Source organism: Carassius gibelio, chromosome B20 (assembly GCF_023724105.1).
Source record: "Carassius gibelio isolate Cgi1373 ecotype wild population from Czech Republic chromosome B20, carGib1.2-hapl.c, whole genome shotgun sequence".
NCBI classification, from domain to species: domain Eukaryota; kingdom Metazoa; phylum Chordata; class Actinopteri; order Cypriniformes; family Cyprinidae; genus Carassius; species Carassius gibelio.
In genome coordinates, this window is record NC_068415.1 from 5,082,773 (window position 1) to 5,102,311 (window position 19,539).

The 19,539-nt window shown below is 36.9% G+C and overlaps 1 protein-coding gene across 1 annotated transcript in view; it reads left to right on the forward strand.

Annotated features, from left to right (window-relative positions):
* runx2b (RUNX family transcription factor 2b) overlaps positions 1-9,421 on the forward strand; it is a 44,020-nt gene extending 34,599 nt beyond the window's left edge. The window contains exons 7-8 of the mRNA XM_052585792.1: positions 1,214-1,375; positions 6,548-9,421. Coding sequence (XP_052441752.1) covers positions 1,214-1,375; positions 6,548-7,035 — 650 coding nt within the window. The 3' untranslated portion in view covers positions 7,036-9,421. The remainder of the gene's footprint in view (positions 1-1,213; positions 1,376-6,547) is intronic.
* The last annotated feature ends 10,118 nt before the right edge of the window (positions 9,422-19,539 follow it).

Genomic DNA, 19,539 nt, shown 5'->3' on the forward strand with positions numbered 1-19,539 from the left:
ATAGCATACGTTTTTTGTAAAGATGCGAATGAAAACAACTCACCTGTCGAGTAAAACACAAGATAGATCAGCAATTCTGATCAGCAATTCTGTCTAGTTGAAGTTTGTCGCGAAGCTCTCTCCGATATTGATCCTCACTCTTTCTCTCTTGTCCCAAACTCTTCTTGGTTCGTTTGGTTGGCCCGTATGCTTACGTCCTTGTCGACAGAACCAGCGGCAGACTGTAAACAGTAATTATGTTCCATAAATAAGTAACACAATCGACGTGGCAAAAAGACGTGGCAGATTCAGACGGGATTAAAATCACCAAGTATGTCTGCGAAACGCAGATTTCTCTAACGACCCCCTGTAAAACTAGTCCCGTCCGAATAGGGCTTAAGTCACACCTGAGTATAAGTCGCATCAGTCCAAAAAGACATCATGACGAGGAAAAAAAACATATATAAGTCACACTGAACTATATTTTGCATTTATTTAGAACCAAGAACCAAGAGTTCACATTACCATCTACAACTGAGAGAGGGCGCTCTGTTTTCAGTGTAGACTACAGGTGCACTGAGCAGCATAGAGCGCCCTCTCGCAGCTGTAGACGGTAATGTGAACTCTTAGTTCATTTCTCTTGGTTCATGTGAAATTAATTTTGATAAATAAGTCGCACCTGACTATAAAAAGCAGGACCAGCCAAACTATGAAAAAAAGTGTGACTTATAGTCCGGAAAACATGGTATATATATCGCTGCACTGATGCAGACACAATGCTCCTGGAACGCACTGACGGACCGCAACCGCATGAACGCTGGAATCCGTTAACATGTGTGCGTAAAAAAATACGAAACGCATACGCACAGCAGACGGATTATGTATTAAACAGGCGTAAGGTTGTTTGCACCTTGTGCAATGTGAAATTAGTTTACAGCTTTCTCAAGCACTTTGTGATGCATTTTGGAAACAAGAGATGAGCCCCTGGTCTAATGCACCACCTGGCTTGAGAAACCCGTTCTAAAACACTTACTTTTAGTCATTATTTTATTTGGGTAGCACACATATTCTGAATGCCTTTGGCAGAATTCAAATGTGTGTGTATGTATGTATGTATATACTGTCATATATCATATAGGTTTGAACCAACATGCAAGTAAATGTTGACAGAGTTTGCATCTTTGGGTGGACTATGCCTTTAACTACTTTGCTTTCTTTTCTTTTGTACTTTTAGATCCACGCCAGGCTCAGTCTTCCCCACCTTGGTCATATGACCAGACGTACCCATCTTACCTGAGTCCCATGGCCTCCCCGTCTGTGCACTCCACAACCCCGCTCTCATCCAGCCGGGCCACAGGGCTGCCCTCCATCAGCGATGTGCCCAGACGCCTCCCAGGTAACCTCCAGCCTCAGCCCTACAGCAGGTGCGCCCCCTACCCCTTGCGTCAGACACTGCAGTGGGCAGCGGGGAGGTCACATGTTTTATGGTGGTTTTGCACATTTAGAAAGATGGGGATTTGTGTGAATACCGCAGCTTCGTTTATACAACTTTTGAATGATATTTGAAAATCATAAGGTGAATTTTCTACTGAGAGATATTTACAGTTTTTAAATTAAATCTCAAATCTAATTTTTTAAATAACTTTTTCTCATAAAATGAACTTTACCAAATTTCATCATTTAAATGGCACTGAGTTTGGTGATTGAGCTGAATTTGAACCTTATTTGCAGAAAAAGAATCACAGTAACTATTAATGTTATTGTTAAATTAATGTTAAATATTCATGCTGCACAACCATTTCAACATTTTTTTTTATGTGCCACCAAGCAGAATTGCAAAAAATTTAAATAACACATTTCAAACAGGTTTCTAAAAATCTACCTTTTTTAAAAAGAAAATGCACACTTTACCTTTAACCAGCTTGTTTTTTATTTAAATGCTGCCATAAAAGATAATAGATTATGCTAATGTATTCTATACAAGCTGATATGCTCAGTGATATTTAACAAACCATAGCATTACATTTCAGTGTCATAATTCATTAGAAACAGTCTCAAATTTGCTCGATTTTTATTAGCTAATAGTGCTATACATGTAAACGGAGACTGTTTTTAAAATTGGACTGCACCATGCGAGTATTTTTAAAACTCGTGGGGGAGAGAAAAAAAGGTTTCTTTTGCTCCTCTTTCCATGGCTTTGATCCTGCATAGTATATTGTTAATAACAGACCAAGACATAATAACAGGCCAGTGGCGGGCAAATAAAGCCGCTTTATAGCGTTACGCTTCCCAGAGAACCTTTTGGGGTGTGGAAGGCCACTCGGTTGCCCGACTTGCACCCCATAAGCTAATTTGTCCTTGTGTGCCCTGCAACACACCCAGAAATGTCACCTTTAAAGAATAAATGTAGACAGACTAGTTTCTATTTCCAAACACCTGTTTGATTCAGTGCCAAGTAAGTGTTTTCATTCTCTCTCTTTTACTGCCATACTACACCCTCATCCATTCCTGAGAACCAGGAGAGGCTTAAAGTGATTAAACAAGAATCTCCCTCACCTGAGTGCTGGCTGTCAGCTTCTGGACGCCTGCCACCCGCCTGTCGTGTTTAATTAGTTTAGGTATATCATCTTTTCATTTGATCCCAGCGCATGAGCTTTTGTTAATAATAGGTTTTGTGTGAGATAAGGACACAGCTCTTTGATGTCTCCTCCAAATTAACTGTAAGAGTAACAAAGCAAATATGCATTGTTGTTGTCTATTGCAGATACAAAACTCTTCAGAGTATTAGTCTTTGCAACATTTTGTTTTGCGGTAGTGGTAATATACTTCCGTTCTCAAGGGGGCGATAGAGATACCTCAATGTTTGTGCTATTAAACTTGGATTATTGTTATTCAGATCATGTCAGCTTTAAAGGTAAAATGTGTAATTTATTTCTGTGAGCAAGCAAATTTGCAAAAATAACTTATTCAAACATTTATTCTCTTCAAACTGCTCCTCTGCCATAACAGTATTAGACCTGAAAGAGAAAACTATTTGTAAATCACAACTATAGCAGCACTTGACAGAAACAACTTTTTGCATTCAGTGTTATTTTAGTCTTATGTGTTGTCATAGGTTTTCTTTATATTTTGTATTAACTGTTTTATATTTATATTGTCATTTAGCATGTCCTATTTAATATTTAATTTAAATTTTTAATATAAATGTTTAGTTTAATGTGCTTTGTCATTTATTATTATTATTTAGTTTAGAAAATATTTCTAAGTAGTTCTAATAATTCTGTATAATTAAATATTTATTGTAAACATCTAAATAAATTCTCAATATATAAAAACATTTTTTTTATAGTTTTAGCTTTAGCAATACTGGTTGCAATATGAATTATAAGTCTGATTCATTTCCCCCGAAAAAGTGAAATTGAGTTTGAAGCATATGTGTTTATGTACTTGCCTGCCAAATTTAGAAAGTTATAGGTTTAGCTTTAGCATTGTAGCATACAAAAGAGTAAAAACTACTGCACTGTGTTGCATGGTGACATCATTCCTCATGTAGACATGACTTAAACTTCTAAATTAGCCATAATTGTTTGGTTCACCTGCATCAAATCAGTCTTGCCAAATAAATCATTAGTTTTACAGACATAGCATCTGTTCTCAAGACCAGCGCCATCTCGTCTATGGATTTTTGGTGACTAGCAGAGAATGTATGTAAATAACTTTTTTGCTTTTATCATTCAGTCTCTTATTCAGAGCACAGGCACTCTGTATAGCCCGGGGTGAGAGAACCATTATCGTCAGATGCTCAAACCAAAGATTTTAAATATGAGAGAAAAGGGGATGGGTGTAGAGGGGAAAGGGAAACTAGCGATAGCGACAAGCTGTGCCTCCACAAATCACCCACATTTAACCATGCCACCCAGTCGGCCCGCAGACATGGTGACAAGAAAGACGCCGTGTGATTTATGAAAACAGCTCCGTGCCAGGGAGGCGAGGCCGTTTCTTTTTGTTCCTCTACCCCTTGGCACTAGCGCTAGCTACAGACCATTAGTGGTTTCTGATTTTTGGAGGGGAATAAAGAATATGTTAAGGACAGAGGGGCAAATGGACAGTTTTTGCCTGGGTTTATAATGCTGAAGATACCAGGAGCCCACAAAAGTGCAGACGTCTGTCTCTCTCACTACAATGCTGCTTTGCGCCCCTCCTAAACGTTTCCAAATGTGTGACCGATTATGCATCCTAGTTGTGTTTTATGTGCGGCAACCAATGCAGATGCACACACACACTTATGTATGCACAGGAACAATTTAAACATGCACACAGCATACAGAGGCATATAAATACCCCGGAGACACAAATGAACTGAGACATATAACCGCACACATGAATACACATACACATGAACTTGTCTTTGACAAAGAGGAAAAACCACAATGAAGTGAAGCCAACTAATCGATATACTGTCCTCCTCTGCATGTCTCTAAATTAAAGTTAATTGTGTTTTTTTTTTTATAGTTACATTCTGTAATTTAAATCTGTTTTTCTATTTTTATTAATTTAGTTTAAAATGCACTGGATTTGTGAAATTTTGATGTTGAAATTTTATATTTTATACATATTTTATAAGAAATTAATACATTTGTTCAGAAAGTATCAAATTAAATTGATCAAAAGTGGCAGTTATACATTTATAATGTTAAAAAATATTTATTTTTTAAATAAATGCTTTTAGTTAGAACTTTTGATCATGTGACACTGAAGACTTGGAGTGATGATGCTAAAAATTCAGCATTGCCACCACAGGAATAAATTACATTTTAAATTATATCCAAATAGAAAACAGTTTAAATTGTAATAAATATATCAGTTTTTGTGTTTTTATTAAAAATAATAATAATAAATTTCACATAATAAAAAAATAACTCTTGGGTCAGTTGCATAAACTGCGTATTCTATCTTAAGTTATTCATATTTTTTTTTCTTCAAGACTGTTCATAACTCTTTAACTGGTTAGTTCACCCAAAAATGATAATTAGCCCAGAAATTACTCACCCTCAAGTCATCCCGGGTGTATGACTTTCTTCTTTGAGATGAATCCAGTCAGAGTTATATTAAAACTTTTCTTTGATCTTTCAAGCTGTTTCATGGCACTCAGTGGGTGTTGCATGCATCAGTCCAAAAGAAATTAAATAAAAAGTGCCTACCCATTAAAAAGGTCCAGGGGGTAAACAAAGGCCTCCTGTAGCAAATCGATGCGTTTTTGTAAGAAAAATATCCATATTCAAAACGTAATAATCACTTTAATGTAGCTTGCACCAACGGTTGTACACGGGGGCAAACTCTGTGCTGTTGATGTATGAGGTCAGCATTGTGCATGTGTAACCCCTCTCACCCGGGTCTTCTCCGCCGCTCCTCGCACTCGCTCCGAGCGGGGCTCCGGCATGGGAGGCGGACGCACTAACAAGGAGGCTAAATGGCTACAGCCACTAGCGCGTCTCTTGAGGGAGTGAGGTTTACCTGCACAGCACTACTCGCTGGCCTCCGTTACACTCACCCCCCTAAACCTCACTCCCATCCGGGTCATGGCACCAATGTAACCCCTCTCACCCGGGTCTTCTCCGCCGCTCCTCGCACTCGCTCCGAGCGGGGCTTGAACCCGGGTCTCCGGCATGGGAGGCGGACGCACTAACAAGGAGGCTAAATGGCTACAGCCATTACCTGCACAGCACTACTCGCTGGCCTCCGTTACACATGCACCATTGAGTCTCATGAAAACCATGGTTTGTTAACAGGGGCAAAGGAAGCAAATTTCCTTACTTAGCAAAGAAAAACTAGTCTTCTCTTGGCTTATATCGAAATCCTCTGATATTTTTCTTTACAAATCCTCGTTTTGTACTTCTGATTAGTAACTTTTTTTTATTTTGTTTTCTCCACTGCACTTTCGTGTTTGTCACTTCTGAGTGGCGCATGCGAAAAAAAAAACTTCATTTACAACTGTGAGCGCAAGCTAGATTAAAGTGATTATTATGTTTTAAAAATGTATATTTTTCTGACAAAAACTCATCGTTTCGCTACAAAAGGCCGTTGTTCACCCCCTGGAGTCCTGAGAGACACTTTTTTTTTTTGTGGATGGGCACCTTTTATTTAACGTCTTTTGGACTAAAGCATGCCACAACTGCTGAATGCCATGAAACAGCTTGAAAACACAATTTTAACTCCAACTGGATTCGTCTGAGAGAAGAATGTCATATACACATAGGATGACTTGAAGATGAGTAATTTATGGACTAATTTACATTTTTGGGTGAACTAACCCTTTAAATTTAGTAATAAAAGGAAGATTGGCCTAAGTTGAATCCAAAAAGTAAGACTAATTACCACATGATTTCTAGTTGGTCACACTAGTTTTTAAAACACAGTTTTAACATAGTGGCTATATTCATGCACTTAGCTAAACAGTGTTGTAGTTAAATGAAGAGCTTGTTGTCATGATTGTTCATTACTGGAATTTCTGTTTTCAGTTTCTTCCATACGTCTATAAAAAGTAACCTCAATCTTTGTTTTTTTGTAGGTTCGACAGATTTGAGTCCTTTTCCTGGCCAGTTTGAGCGTCAGTTCCCCACTTTCTCATCACTCACAGAGAGCCGATTTTCCAGTCCCAGAATGCACTACCCGGCCACCTTCACATACACGCCCACCCCTGTCACCACCGGTATGTCACTTGGCAGTGCTCACTACCACACCTACCTTCCCCCGCCGTACCCCGGCTCCACCCAGAGCCAAAGTGGACCCTTCCAGAGCAGCAGCACACCTTATCTCTACTACGGCGCCTCCTCGGGCTCCTACCAGTTCTCTATGGTTCCCGGAGGAGACCGATCGCCCACTCGGATGATGCCACCTTGTACTAGCGCATCCACAGGAACCAGCCTGGTCAACCCCAACCTCCCGGTCCAGGCCGATGGAGGTGGGGGGGTGGAGGGAGATGGAAGTCATAGCAACTCCCCCACTCTTCTCAATCCTGCTGGTAGAATGGATGAAGGCGTGTGGCGGCCATATTGAACAGACAATTATATAAACATGGAACCTTCAAACAAACAGCATGGTTTTAAAGCACAAACCTTACTAGGATGCTCATCCTGTCTCGCTGAACTACATTCCCTCGCTAACATAAGTATTTATGAGCCTGTTGAAAGGGAAGTATTTTTTACATTGGACTTTGTTGTTGTAATACATTATTCTGGACCTTTTGACCTCTGGGATTCATTGTCATAGGATGGATTATTTGGAATTGAAGGAATAGAGATGGATCGAGAATTTCATTATCATTATGTTATTATTTACTTGTCTTGGCATGTTTATAATATATCATTTAAAGCACTGAACAACATCTGCATGACAGTTTGTGATCAAATATCTCTTTTTGTGCTTTTTTAACTTAAGCATTTAAGTTATATGTATTTGACAAAAGTAACTTATAAAGCCGTAGATTGATTAATGTATTTGGAACTTGAGTCATAGAGGGAATATTTTTGTAAAGCATCTATGTTCAAGTTAATGCAACTAATTTAGGGTAATTTAAATTTCTGTGCCTTAATTGATCACACAAAGTTGTACGTTTAAGTCAATTGCGTTTCAAACGAAATAGGGTCTCTGTGTCTAAGTACACTACATTTGTAAGCAGTTAATGTTGCTTTATGCTAAGTGCTTTTTCACTGTTTTAAAGCTTTTAACCAAAGAAACAGACACGGATGCTTGAAAGTGTTTGCCAGTGTGCTACATCAAGCTTTCTTTGAGTAGCGTGCATGTGCTGGGATAATTTATTTAGCTTTTATGTTGCTTAATCAAATGCGGCTGGGAAAGGTTTCCAGTGGGGAATATTGAAGGTTCTGGATGTATCGTACACGGATATTGTTTTCCTGATAACTGGAGCAATTCATATCCTCAAAAAAGAGGGGTAATGCACTCAGTTATAGCACTATATTACCCATTGCAACAATGCAGCAGGAGTAAATTCTTTTTTTATTATTATTTTTTTAATAGTATGTAAACATTCAAAGTTTGGGATCAGTAATTCTTTTAGGAAATCAATATTCTGCAAAGATGCATTAAATTGAAAAAAATGACAGTAGAGACATTAACATGGATTAAAAAAAAATAATAATCTATTTTAAACTTAAAGCTGTTGTTTTTTATTCTTCAAAGAATCCTTGAAAGAGAAATGTATCCGTGTCTACAAAAGATATGAAAATGTTTAAAAAATGTCAACTGTTTTCAATCATTATAAATGTTAGAAACATTAATAATAATAAAAATAATAATAATACATTGTGGAGCAGAAAATCTGCATATTAGAATGATATCTGAATGATCATGTGACACTGAAGACTGGAGAAATGATGCTGAAAATACAGCTTTGCATCACATAAAGTACATTTTAAAATATGTTCAGAAAGAAAAATATTATGTGATATTTCACAACATTACTGTTTTTTCTCTATCTTCATAAAATTAATGCAGCATACATTTTTCTTTTCTTTTTTTTATTCCAAAAACATTTTTAAAAAAATCTTACTGAGCCCAAACTTTTGAACGGTTGTGTAGATACATTTTATTCCATTGATGTGGTGGTACATTGTCAGTTATGTTAATGAAAATCTTCATTATCAGCTTTTATCCTTCGTTCACCAGTCATCAACAGATTGATTTACCCAACTGCAATCGTCTGACAGAGTTATATTTATTGAGTGCCTTACAGTTGGAACTAAACAGACCTCACCAAACAACCGAAAGCTTTCCTTGAAGCAGTGCTTTTTATACGGCTTGTAAGCCCATATTTAAGCAATTAAATTAAAATAAACCAAAGCTCTTAGTTTGAGTTGGATGTATTTCTGACCTTCTTTACCTTAACATTGGTCCAGTATTGCATTTCTGGCAGGACTAGTCATGGTTCTTTTTGGCTGCTTTTAATCAGGGCCGTTGCTTGAATTCATCACAGGATCCAAGTCAGCATTCCCTGTTATCCCATCCTGACGGCAAAACGGCTTTAAATCAGGACGTCTACCTATAGATCGAAATAGCTGTGAGTGTGTACGAAATGTTTACAACGTTCAGAGACCATGTTGTATATTACAGGAGGTAAATACACCACCCTAGTTTTGTTGAATTATTATCTCATTTCTCCTTTTGTAAATTAGTAGTATTTATCTGACAGGTTAACTTGTAGCAAATTTGTCTGGTTCTTGCATGCTTTATTTCCTTTGCACAACTGTGTTTAAATTATCTGGCTTTTCTTCCCTGTGAAGCCTGTTCTCTTTTATCCACGGATAGAAAAAGGGTTTAAGGGAAATTATCATGACAACAGTGAAAGAAATTGGCTTTTTTGATTGTTGTATGTTGTTATAATAGTTTTCTTTGTAAGAGAAATAAAAAGAAATTTTTGCAATGATCTCGTCCATCTCGAAAATAGTATTCTATCATAGTTTCCTGGCATTACTTTGTTCCTCTTTAAATATATCATCTCCGTCATTAAACTTTCTCCTCTGTCTCTTTTCCCCTGTTTGACGTTGATTAAAAGTCACATTGGGGCTTTAGGGAAGACTAATGGCCAGAAGTCCATGCACCGGGTTGTTCCATTTACATACAGTTTCATTGCCTTATCAATGAACCTTGAAGATACCTGGACGGAGATGAAAGCTGGGAAGCAGCTCAGGGATTGTGCACTACTGTAGAAGAGAACACACTGACTTGGACTGAAGTCTGGATCAACATTTGCTTTGGATGGTCCTGGAAGCGTACGGCTGGCCTCAGTGCTGCGTCTGTGTGTCTCTGGTACTGATGTCTGTTAAATTGGGACAGTTACACATTACTTAAAGACATAACAGGCATAATCAGAGTGTGATCCATCTCCATTTAAACCAGGAGCCTTTCTGGGATTTCAATGAATATGAACTGAGTGTGAAAAGCAAGTTTCAGGTTCACACTTTAGATGTTCCGATCTGCATCCAGCAAATAATAAGCCAGAGACGACAAGGTTCTTGAAGGAATAGTTCACCCAAAACTGAAAATTTGCTTAAGATGTACTCACCCTCATGCCATCCAAGATGTAGATAAGTTTGTTTCTTCATCATAATGGATTTGGAGAAATGTAGCATTACATCACTTACTCATTAATGGATCCTCTGCAGTGAATGGGTGCCGTCAGAATGAGAGTCCAAACAGATGATAAAGTCATCACTATAATCCACACCACTCAAGTCAATCAATTATTGCAGTGTAATAAATAAATACATACATAGATTGATAGTTATTAAGATGTTTTTAACTTTAAAATATTTAGGCAAAAATACTGGTCCTCTATCCATTACAAGACAAAACAGTTCTAAACCAATTTGTGGGTGGATTTTGATGTGAAAGGACAACAGAGGTTTAATTTTATCACTGGAGGAAGAGTTATTACAGATTATGGACTGATATTTTGGCCATAAACAATGGTTTAAAGTAAAACCCATTTAATGATGGATTTGTTTCTTACAAACACACAGCTTTTCACTTCACAATACATTAATTGATGGACTGGAGTCATGCGGATTTCTTGTGGAGTATTGTGACATTTTTATCAGCTGTTTGGAATCTCATTCTGACGGCACCCATTCACTGCAGTGGATCTATTTGTGAGCAAGTGATGTAATGCTACATTTCTGCAAAACTGTTTTGATAAAGAAACAAACTCATGCACATCTTGAATGGCCTGAGGGTTGCTAAATTCTCAACACATTTTCATTTTTGAGTGTAGTATTCCCTTAATCTGGATGCATAACAAAGAAATTGTTCAGAATGTTTCTTTGTTTTAAATGTTCACAAAAATCTGTTCTGTATATGTCCAAGTTTAAATTAGATTTTAAATCCAAGGTTTTCAGTGTGCTCTCAGACTTTTAGACCCCACTGTGTATTATTAAATACAGCGGAGTGAAATCTGAAGTAATGTTGAGTGTTTGAGAGGGTGCTGTACCTGATACTGTATTGTTCTTGGTCAAGAAAAACTCCCCCAGATTTTCCCTTTAACATCAATCTTTCAATTACTGTCTTGCCAAGTGAAAAAGGAGAGAGACAGTCCACCCACAAACCAGTCAGCACCTCTGTGTCAAACAACCCAAGACAAACGTAACTCTGCAGACAGTCTGTGTTAAGGCACCAAAGACGAGCCATACTACCAGTGTGGCCACCAATACTGCAAAAAAAAAAAAAAAAAAAAAAATCCATGGAAAATATTAACACATTTAAAACATAGTACATACCTGAAAATGGCAAAGTCACATAAGTTTAATTTTGTTTTTTCCTACACACCATTAACAAATAGTATTAATAGCTTGAGCACAAATACAGCTCGATTTAGTGAGGTTTATGCATAAAGCTAAATTAAAAATCAAATGAAAATATTTATTCATAGGAACAGTCCGCCCCAAAACTATTATTATATGATCATCATTTATTCAACATAGTTTATTCAAAAATAAATAAAAAGCAACAAATATACAATTACTTCAATTTCAAGTTCATCAGCTTTGAAACAAATTCTACCCATCTGTATAGCAACTTTAGAGAAGTCAATAGTGTCGTTATTCAAATCAATTGAGTTTTACATTTGATTCATTTTTAATCCATAACTTTCAATGTTATAAAGCTCCTCAAAATGAACACATCTTCAAAAGATGCGTTAACGAGGACAATAGTGTGATAGTTCATTTCGGTTTCAAACAAAAAGTGTAAGTTTTGTTCTCATCAGGTAGCTTAAGGTTATTTTAGTCAAACGTTTGGTCAACAAAGTCATCTAGGTACTGTTTTTAATGGGATTTAACACCACGAGGAGGTCCAGATACAGTCACATTAGCTCAGCTGCGCCATCTAGTGCTTTAAAATCATTGCTGTTTTAATTTAGTTTTTGGGAAGATTGACCCATTACTCAACATGAGTTCTATGCGGTTCTTACAAATTCTTGTTTCACTTCGTTGACATATTAGAGTCAAAGGGTTTAGAGATTTTGGGTATATTTTTCAGCACTCAATATATATCAGAAAATTTAAACATCCAGAAAAAAATAGAAGGAAAAAAACAATTACATCTTAAATTATATATAAACAAACTCCTTTGTCAAAACTTTAAGAATAAAGATTGAAATATAACTGTAACATTTAGTAAGTGTTATACAGAAGATGCAATTTCTGGCTCAGTACATGAAGAAAATAAACTAATTTTGAGAAAATGGCCTGTGAAGATATGTGATATATTTGAAATACAGATGCAAGATAAAGTGCAATAAAATAAACACTTGCAAGTGTATTTTAGATGTTTTCTTTCCACTAGTCTGAAACAACACATTATGAAACTCTAAAAAGCCCAAAATTGAGTAGTGTATGAAAAAAACTATAGTTTTGCCAATACTGCGTGTTAAGAACCTAAACTTCAGAGCAGTTTTGGTCAAATTACACTCAAATCCGCCAGATGGTAATCAAGGTAGTTGTGGAATGAACGGCTCTGATATCAGTACCATGGACAGCTACCGATGAACAATAGATCTCATTGTTAAATCTATAGGTTTGTGCCAGGAGACTCGAGTTATCTTCCATCTAACCTGTCAAAGGCCGCTCAATACAAGTGAGCGTCTCAGCGAAGATCGACTTGCACATGATGGACAGAGTTCAGCACCATGCCAAAATTTCATGCAAAACGGCCTTTTTCCATTAGATTGAGCCAAACACTAAAATGTGAAATATTTGGAAGGAAACTCCATCTTGAGCCTCAGCCAGTCGCAGAGGAGCAAAGACATGTTTCTCGTCAAAGAAACGGCCCTATAAACCTTTTGAGGTGACTGAGTGTTAATTGAGAACTAATGAACTGGTAATGCTAACCGGTCAAATAATGTTTCCAGAGAGCTCCCACGATGAGTGACATATAGTCCCGGTGACATTATACCTATTATATCTGATACTGTAGTTTGGAAAACGAGGCGCAATCCTGCCCAATGTTGCAAGCCAAACCGTTTTATCGATGCCCAGGTCTGGTACTCATTTAGCCCTGTCTCCAAATATCCCAATGCATGTTATTATATTAATGACAGATTTTATGGTTTATGACTGGAAAGTCAAACTTTCTCGATTTCCTGTGGAGCTTGCGATGATTTATATGGCTGAATGATAAAACGAATTTTCTTGACAGCCGAGGACTTGCGAGAGCTTCTGTGGGTAAAGCAGGGCTCAGGAACAGCAGATTGTGCTCTTATGTGGAGAGATATATCGTATGATGGAGCACCGAGAAGGAAACTCAGCTGTCCCGGTTTCGTACGCAGGCACCAAGTCATGTCCTAAATGAATTAGGGTCCTCTCAGGCGCAACTGTCTCCGCATGCAGCCACATCCTGCCACTACAGGAAGAGCAACATTTCCATACTTGAATGAAAAACTGAAATGACAATCTGTTTTTACTGAGGCTGTAATCACCCTTTCTGCTCACCATATGATTCCATGTTAAAAGCTAATGAAGAAAATCTCTTCTACAGCTCTGGCTTTGATCAATCACTTTTGAGGAAAATAATAATACAGCAGGCTCCATTATTCAAAATGAAATATAACCAAGTAATAAATGTCTCATCCAAAAAAATAATAATAATATGTGCATTCTCTGCACAGACATAAGGTCATTCACTGAAAAAAGGTGGGGTTTTTTTCAGTTTATAATATAAAGTAAGATAAGATAAAGCAAATAAAGTAAGATTCTGTAGAATTTTACAGTGTTTTTTTCTCAACTGCTTACAAAAACTTTACTTGTCACACAATTTCTAATACATGACACTCAAACAGCAGAACCACACACCAAATCTTCAAAAGCCATACGCTGATTCTCTGTCTTTTACTCTTTTTACAAAACACAACACACAGTTCTCTATATGTGACACCCAAATTTGACAATTAGTTAATATTATGGCAAAGGTGTTTGCATGTGTTTTCTTTTGAGATGCTTCATGTTGCAAGAGATGTGAGGCATTTTTCATTTTTTGTGTGCAATTCTTGTATTTGTGTGTACATTTTTGAAAATGTAAGCAGTTGAAAAAAAATCATACAATATGAATAATGTTTAGGTACAGTAAAAAAAAGGAAAGGAAAGGTAACTGATATTATTTAATTGTTTTATGGGTTAAATCTGGTAAAATAGCTATTTCATGATTTCAGGTTACCATTTTTACAGTTTGTTTATTAAATGCATTGTAGGATATAATTATGGCTTTAAAATGTAGCAATTCTAACAGTTTTATTGTTTCATTTGACCAAAATATCAACATTTGTTAACATTTTTAATATTTTAAAAGCTAAAAATTAATGCTTCAAATTTCTGAACACACAATCTCTTTGTGTATGTGTGTGTGTGTGTATATGTGTGTGTGTGTGTTTGTGTGGGGGTAGGGGGGAGAAGCTATTCATTGATTGTTTTTACATAGCCTATACTTTTACTACAACAAATACTACAAATGAAATACATAAAAGGTAATATATAATTGTCTTTGTTTATACAAAAAAAAAAAAAGACATGGTAGAAGCTGTATATATAAGGAATACAAATGTCACCCAATTTGTAGAATAACCCCAAAAGTATCCGATTTCTCTGTGTTTGTGGATCTGGAGCGGATCTGTATGACAGGGCTCATACTAAACCCTACTGCTCGGCTTTGATGTCCAGTTCGTCTGCCAGACTGGAGCTCTGCAGAGCCAGAAATCCCTCTGGTTAGGTCGTCAGCTTTCTACCGAAGCCACAGGCGTGTGCCTGTCAGATCAACAATCTCCATCAAATCCCACTGCTTGTCAGTCACATGGCAACTTCATTACGATTGTGAGGAAAAACCTGATATTTTGTTTCTCCAAGAAAACCCTGGATTTATGTTTCTTCCACTTTGTCCTAATAAAAATGATATAATGCATTTGTGTCAGAATTCGGGAGACCAGTTCATTCTACTAGACCACAAATCAACAGTAAACTTTCATGTGATTCTAAAAACTAAATATTGCTGAAATCCGGAGAGGAACTGCAAACATACAACCAAAATGAGGCTAAATAGGGTGACTCGCAAGAGTCTTAGAAGTTCAGCAATAATATATGGTTTTGTATACTCAATTAATCTTACAATATCCATTTTTTACTGTCGCAAGCTTTAGAACTGACTGTTGTTTATATGGTCGAGTCACTCAGACACTAACAGACACCCATTCAAACACTGATTCATTCTCAACTGTTACTGATTGTGGTAATTTAATACGTTGCTCATTTGGTTCACAGTCCAAACTTTGTTTGGACACAGTTGTGTACAATTTAAGATATGTGTCTGACTGTGCCACAGACACATTGGTAAAAGTTTGATTAGAATGATGTGTAGCTGTAATATCTACATCTACTGGATATGTTCTGTAACTGCATGCATTGAGAAAATGTTTTAAAAAAACATGATGATGAATTAATCACAATAAGGAGTCAGGAGTCAGGGTTTTATTATTATTATTATTATTATTATTATTAAAATTAACTTTTAATACTAAGTGTCAGTAAAATGTACTGCACACAACTGAATGTTTAGGTTGAACTGTTCTGGAACAGTGTTGTAAATACAACTTAACCACTGATTTCTAGTTGTTTCCTCTTTTGGAAGGTCAAGCAAAGTAGTTTTGCTTTTACAATGAAACACAGAGATAACTCCAAGACATGGCGGCGGCTTCAACAGCGAGAATAAAAGTTCTTCTTTCTTTGCGTGGACATTTGCGGTTATGCAAATCTTCCAACATCTTGATGTAGACATGTGGGGCCATGTTTGAATGAGCCATTTTAGGAGGTTGTGGTTGACTCTTAACTTTAAAATATCTGGATTGTGGATTTGGATTTGAGACTTTAGTCTTTGCAACTTTACAGATCTTTATGCACCAAGAGACTGTAACTGTAACTAAGCAAAAATTTAAATTGCATCATATGACCCCTTTAATTACATTTTATTACAGTGACACTTTGGCGATTGGTTAAAATAAAATTGTGTAAATAACGTATATTGTACATTGGGTTTAGCAAACTTGCAAACTACCTCAGTGTTCTCAAAGATTCTCAAGGATGCGCAGTGGCGGTTCTACACGGAGGCCTAGGGAGGCCCGTGCCTCTGTAGACATGCCCCTGGCCACCCCTGTGGCCACCCCCGTGCTGAAAAAAAAGTAATATGATTTTACACGCGAGCCAAAAGCGGAACTAATGTGACGCAACGTTCTACGTAAATTAGTGCACGTAAATTAGTGCAGCGCACTTTCATATTCAGGGATGCAAACATCTCGCTTTTCGGCGCCTCCCGTTTTTTCCACATCAGTTTGGGTGACTTGGTCATCTGAAGCAATTCCATAGCTTAATGTTATGGACAGAAGACTATTTACATCATTAAATTAAAGTTTACGGAAACCTTGTTTTCCCTCCTCTGCGGCTGTCAATCATTCTCCATTCAGTATTCAAATAGCGAGAACCTCGTCCATTTACAGCAGGATGCATGGTAAAACTCTCTCCAATATTATATACTCACATTACAATGCTTGATCTGTAGATAAAAAGGCTGTGGATTTGCAAAAAATAACTTTTATTTTGTGTATTTGTATTTTATGTTTGTTGCTGTTTTAAAAGACTCGCTTGTGCCTGTTAGATCACACACGTTTTAAAAGCCGTAAACTTGTAAAATCACTTTGTGAGCTCAGTTTTGAAGCGTTTCATATTATCATGGTTTTGAGCACTGAAAGATTATTAAAAGCTTATTATTTTTTAGCCTGCACAATACATTTAAAATAAGCATAATTTAATTGTATATTATTTATGTCTAGTGTAAGCATTATACATATATACACTTCTGAATTCTTGACATTCATATATAAATGTTAAATTGTGAAATGTATGATTGCCTGATTGAATTTTATAAGAGTACTAATAGTAATTTGTTTTTATTAACATGTTTAGATTGTGTAAAATTACTGTGTAGATTTTTTCAAGAATTACTTTTTGTATTTATTTGCATTACATTTAAATAAAATATGTTGCCATTTTTGGTTAAACACTGGCCCCTCCTTGGCCCCTCTAGTAGAATTTGTCTAGAGCCGTCACTGGACTCAAATGACTCAAATGATTCATGAACCAGCTCTTAAATCGCGATCCGACTCAAATGATTCGCGAACCCGCTCTGAAGTCGCGACTCGCGATCTGACTCAAATGACGCAAATGATTCGCGAACCCGCTCTGAAGTCGCGATCTGACTCAAATGATTCGCGAACATGCTCTGAAGTCGCGATCTGACTCAAATGATTCGCGAACCCACTCTGAAGTCGCGATTTGACTCAAAAGACGCAAATGATTCAGATGACTCAAATTATTCGTGAACCAGCTCTGAAGTCCCGATCTGACTCAAATGATTCGCGAACCCGCTCTGAAGTCGCGATCTGACTCAAATGACGCAAATGATTCGCGAACCCGCTCTGAAGTCGCGATCTGACTCAAATGATTCGCGAACCCGCTCTGAAGTCGCGATCTGACTCAAATGATTCGTGAACCCGCTCTGAAGTCGCGATCTGACTCAAATGATTCGCAAACCCGCTCTGAAGTAGCGATCTGACTCAAATGATTCGCGAACCCGCTCTTAAGTCGGGATGTGGTATAGTTTCCACATACTTGTCTAAGTCCAATTTGAATAAAGAAAAAAGAGGTTTATAGCCAGTAAACTTTTGTTTATAAATGTGAAATTTAGCTAACAGGAAACATAAATTAATTATGTAATATTTTCCAGTATTCTCTTTTGAATGGTCAAACAATCCAAATGAAAACAAAAAGAGAAGTCACTTACAAAATAACACTGAATAAATGCCAAAAAGTCTGACCAAAATTTTCAGTGTAGGAACATTGCCAAAATAAATGAATGAAGACTTATTCAGAAGAATGACAAAAACAGCAATCAAGTCAATGTCTAACTTTAGTTGGGTAACATTTGTGAATTAACTTAAATGTTATTTATTTTACTTTGTTGGTAAGCAGATATCTGAGGCAAGGTCCATACTTTCTCCCAAGGTATATTCTCCACAATGCTATTCCTATAAGGTATTATGTAAGGAATTGGTATTATCTCTCTCTGAAAGAGAGCTCTAATTTTATAGTTATTTTTTTCTTGATCTGCAGAAAAGCAAACATTTCCGATCATTGTGTCAGTTTAATTCATAGTTTAAGTATGGCCATGCACTTACAATACCTTGTTTGGTGTGTGGTTCACATTTGTCTGCTGTGCTGACAAATGTGACAGCAAAAAGCCCAACTCATCTGGTTGAACGTGTCAAGGACTTTGTTTTTGCATCTTTTTTTGTTTTACTGGAAAGACACACTGCAACAAAAATCAATTGAACACTTCAACATGGATTTGACTATGAATGCTTAAAATCACATTGTGAGCTCAGTTTTGAAGCGTTTCATATTATTATGGTTTTGCGCACTGAAAGATTATTAAAAGCTTATTATATTTTTCGCCTGCACAATACATTTAAAATAAGCATAATTTAATTGTATATTATTTCTGTGTAGTGTAGTGTAAGCATTATAAATATAAACACTTCTGCATTCTTGACATCCATATATAAATATTAAATTGTGAAATGTATTATTGCCTGATTGAATTTTATAAGAGTACTAAAAGTAATTTGTTTTTATTAACATGTTTAGATTGTGTAAAATTACTGTGTAGATTTTTTTCAAGAATTACTTTTTGTATTTATTTGCATTAGATTTAAATAAAATATGTTGCCATTTTTAATGTGCCCCTCTGGTTAAACACTGGCCCCTCCTTGGCCCCCCTAGTAAAATTTGTCTAGAGCCGCCACTGAGGATGCGCTACTTTAGGATCACATGATTATGACGTAGGCTACACCTTCTCAGTGATGGTCACCGTGATTTTGCCAAGTAAAACATTTTCCTGGATCAATATCTTTTGTTGATCTTGGATCAACATTACTGTTCAAAAATATAGACCTAACCTAGTCTCAGCCTCAGACGTCACACCCACGGACTGTTGGCTAAATGCATATGGGAAACAAAAGTAGAAACACTGCAGGAGTGTCGAAGACATCGGATTGGTTGAATTCTACAGGATTTCCGGGAGATGTTTGTGTCGCGCTCTTTAACGTTCCGCCTGGAAACAAAGATGCTGTGGCGCCAAACCCCCTCACGAAAGAAGAAAGGCGTAGCGTTTACAACTGTGATGATGAGCATTTATCAGGAACAACTAAACACTGAGTTTCAAAAGTATGTGAAATATTTAAAGTTTGCACCATAGAATCTTTAAAATACATCAGAGAGTTTTATACACTGGTCTTTTATTGTGGCAACATGTCTACACCCCGAAACGTGACGCTGAATGAAATGAACTGTAAATGGTTTTTTGACATGTCAGTCAAACGGCCTCATGTCCGGGCCTTAGCCAGTGAAAGCTGCCTTGAATTCCAGACCTTCAGCCGTCAGTCTGAGGGTCTGG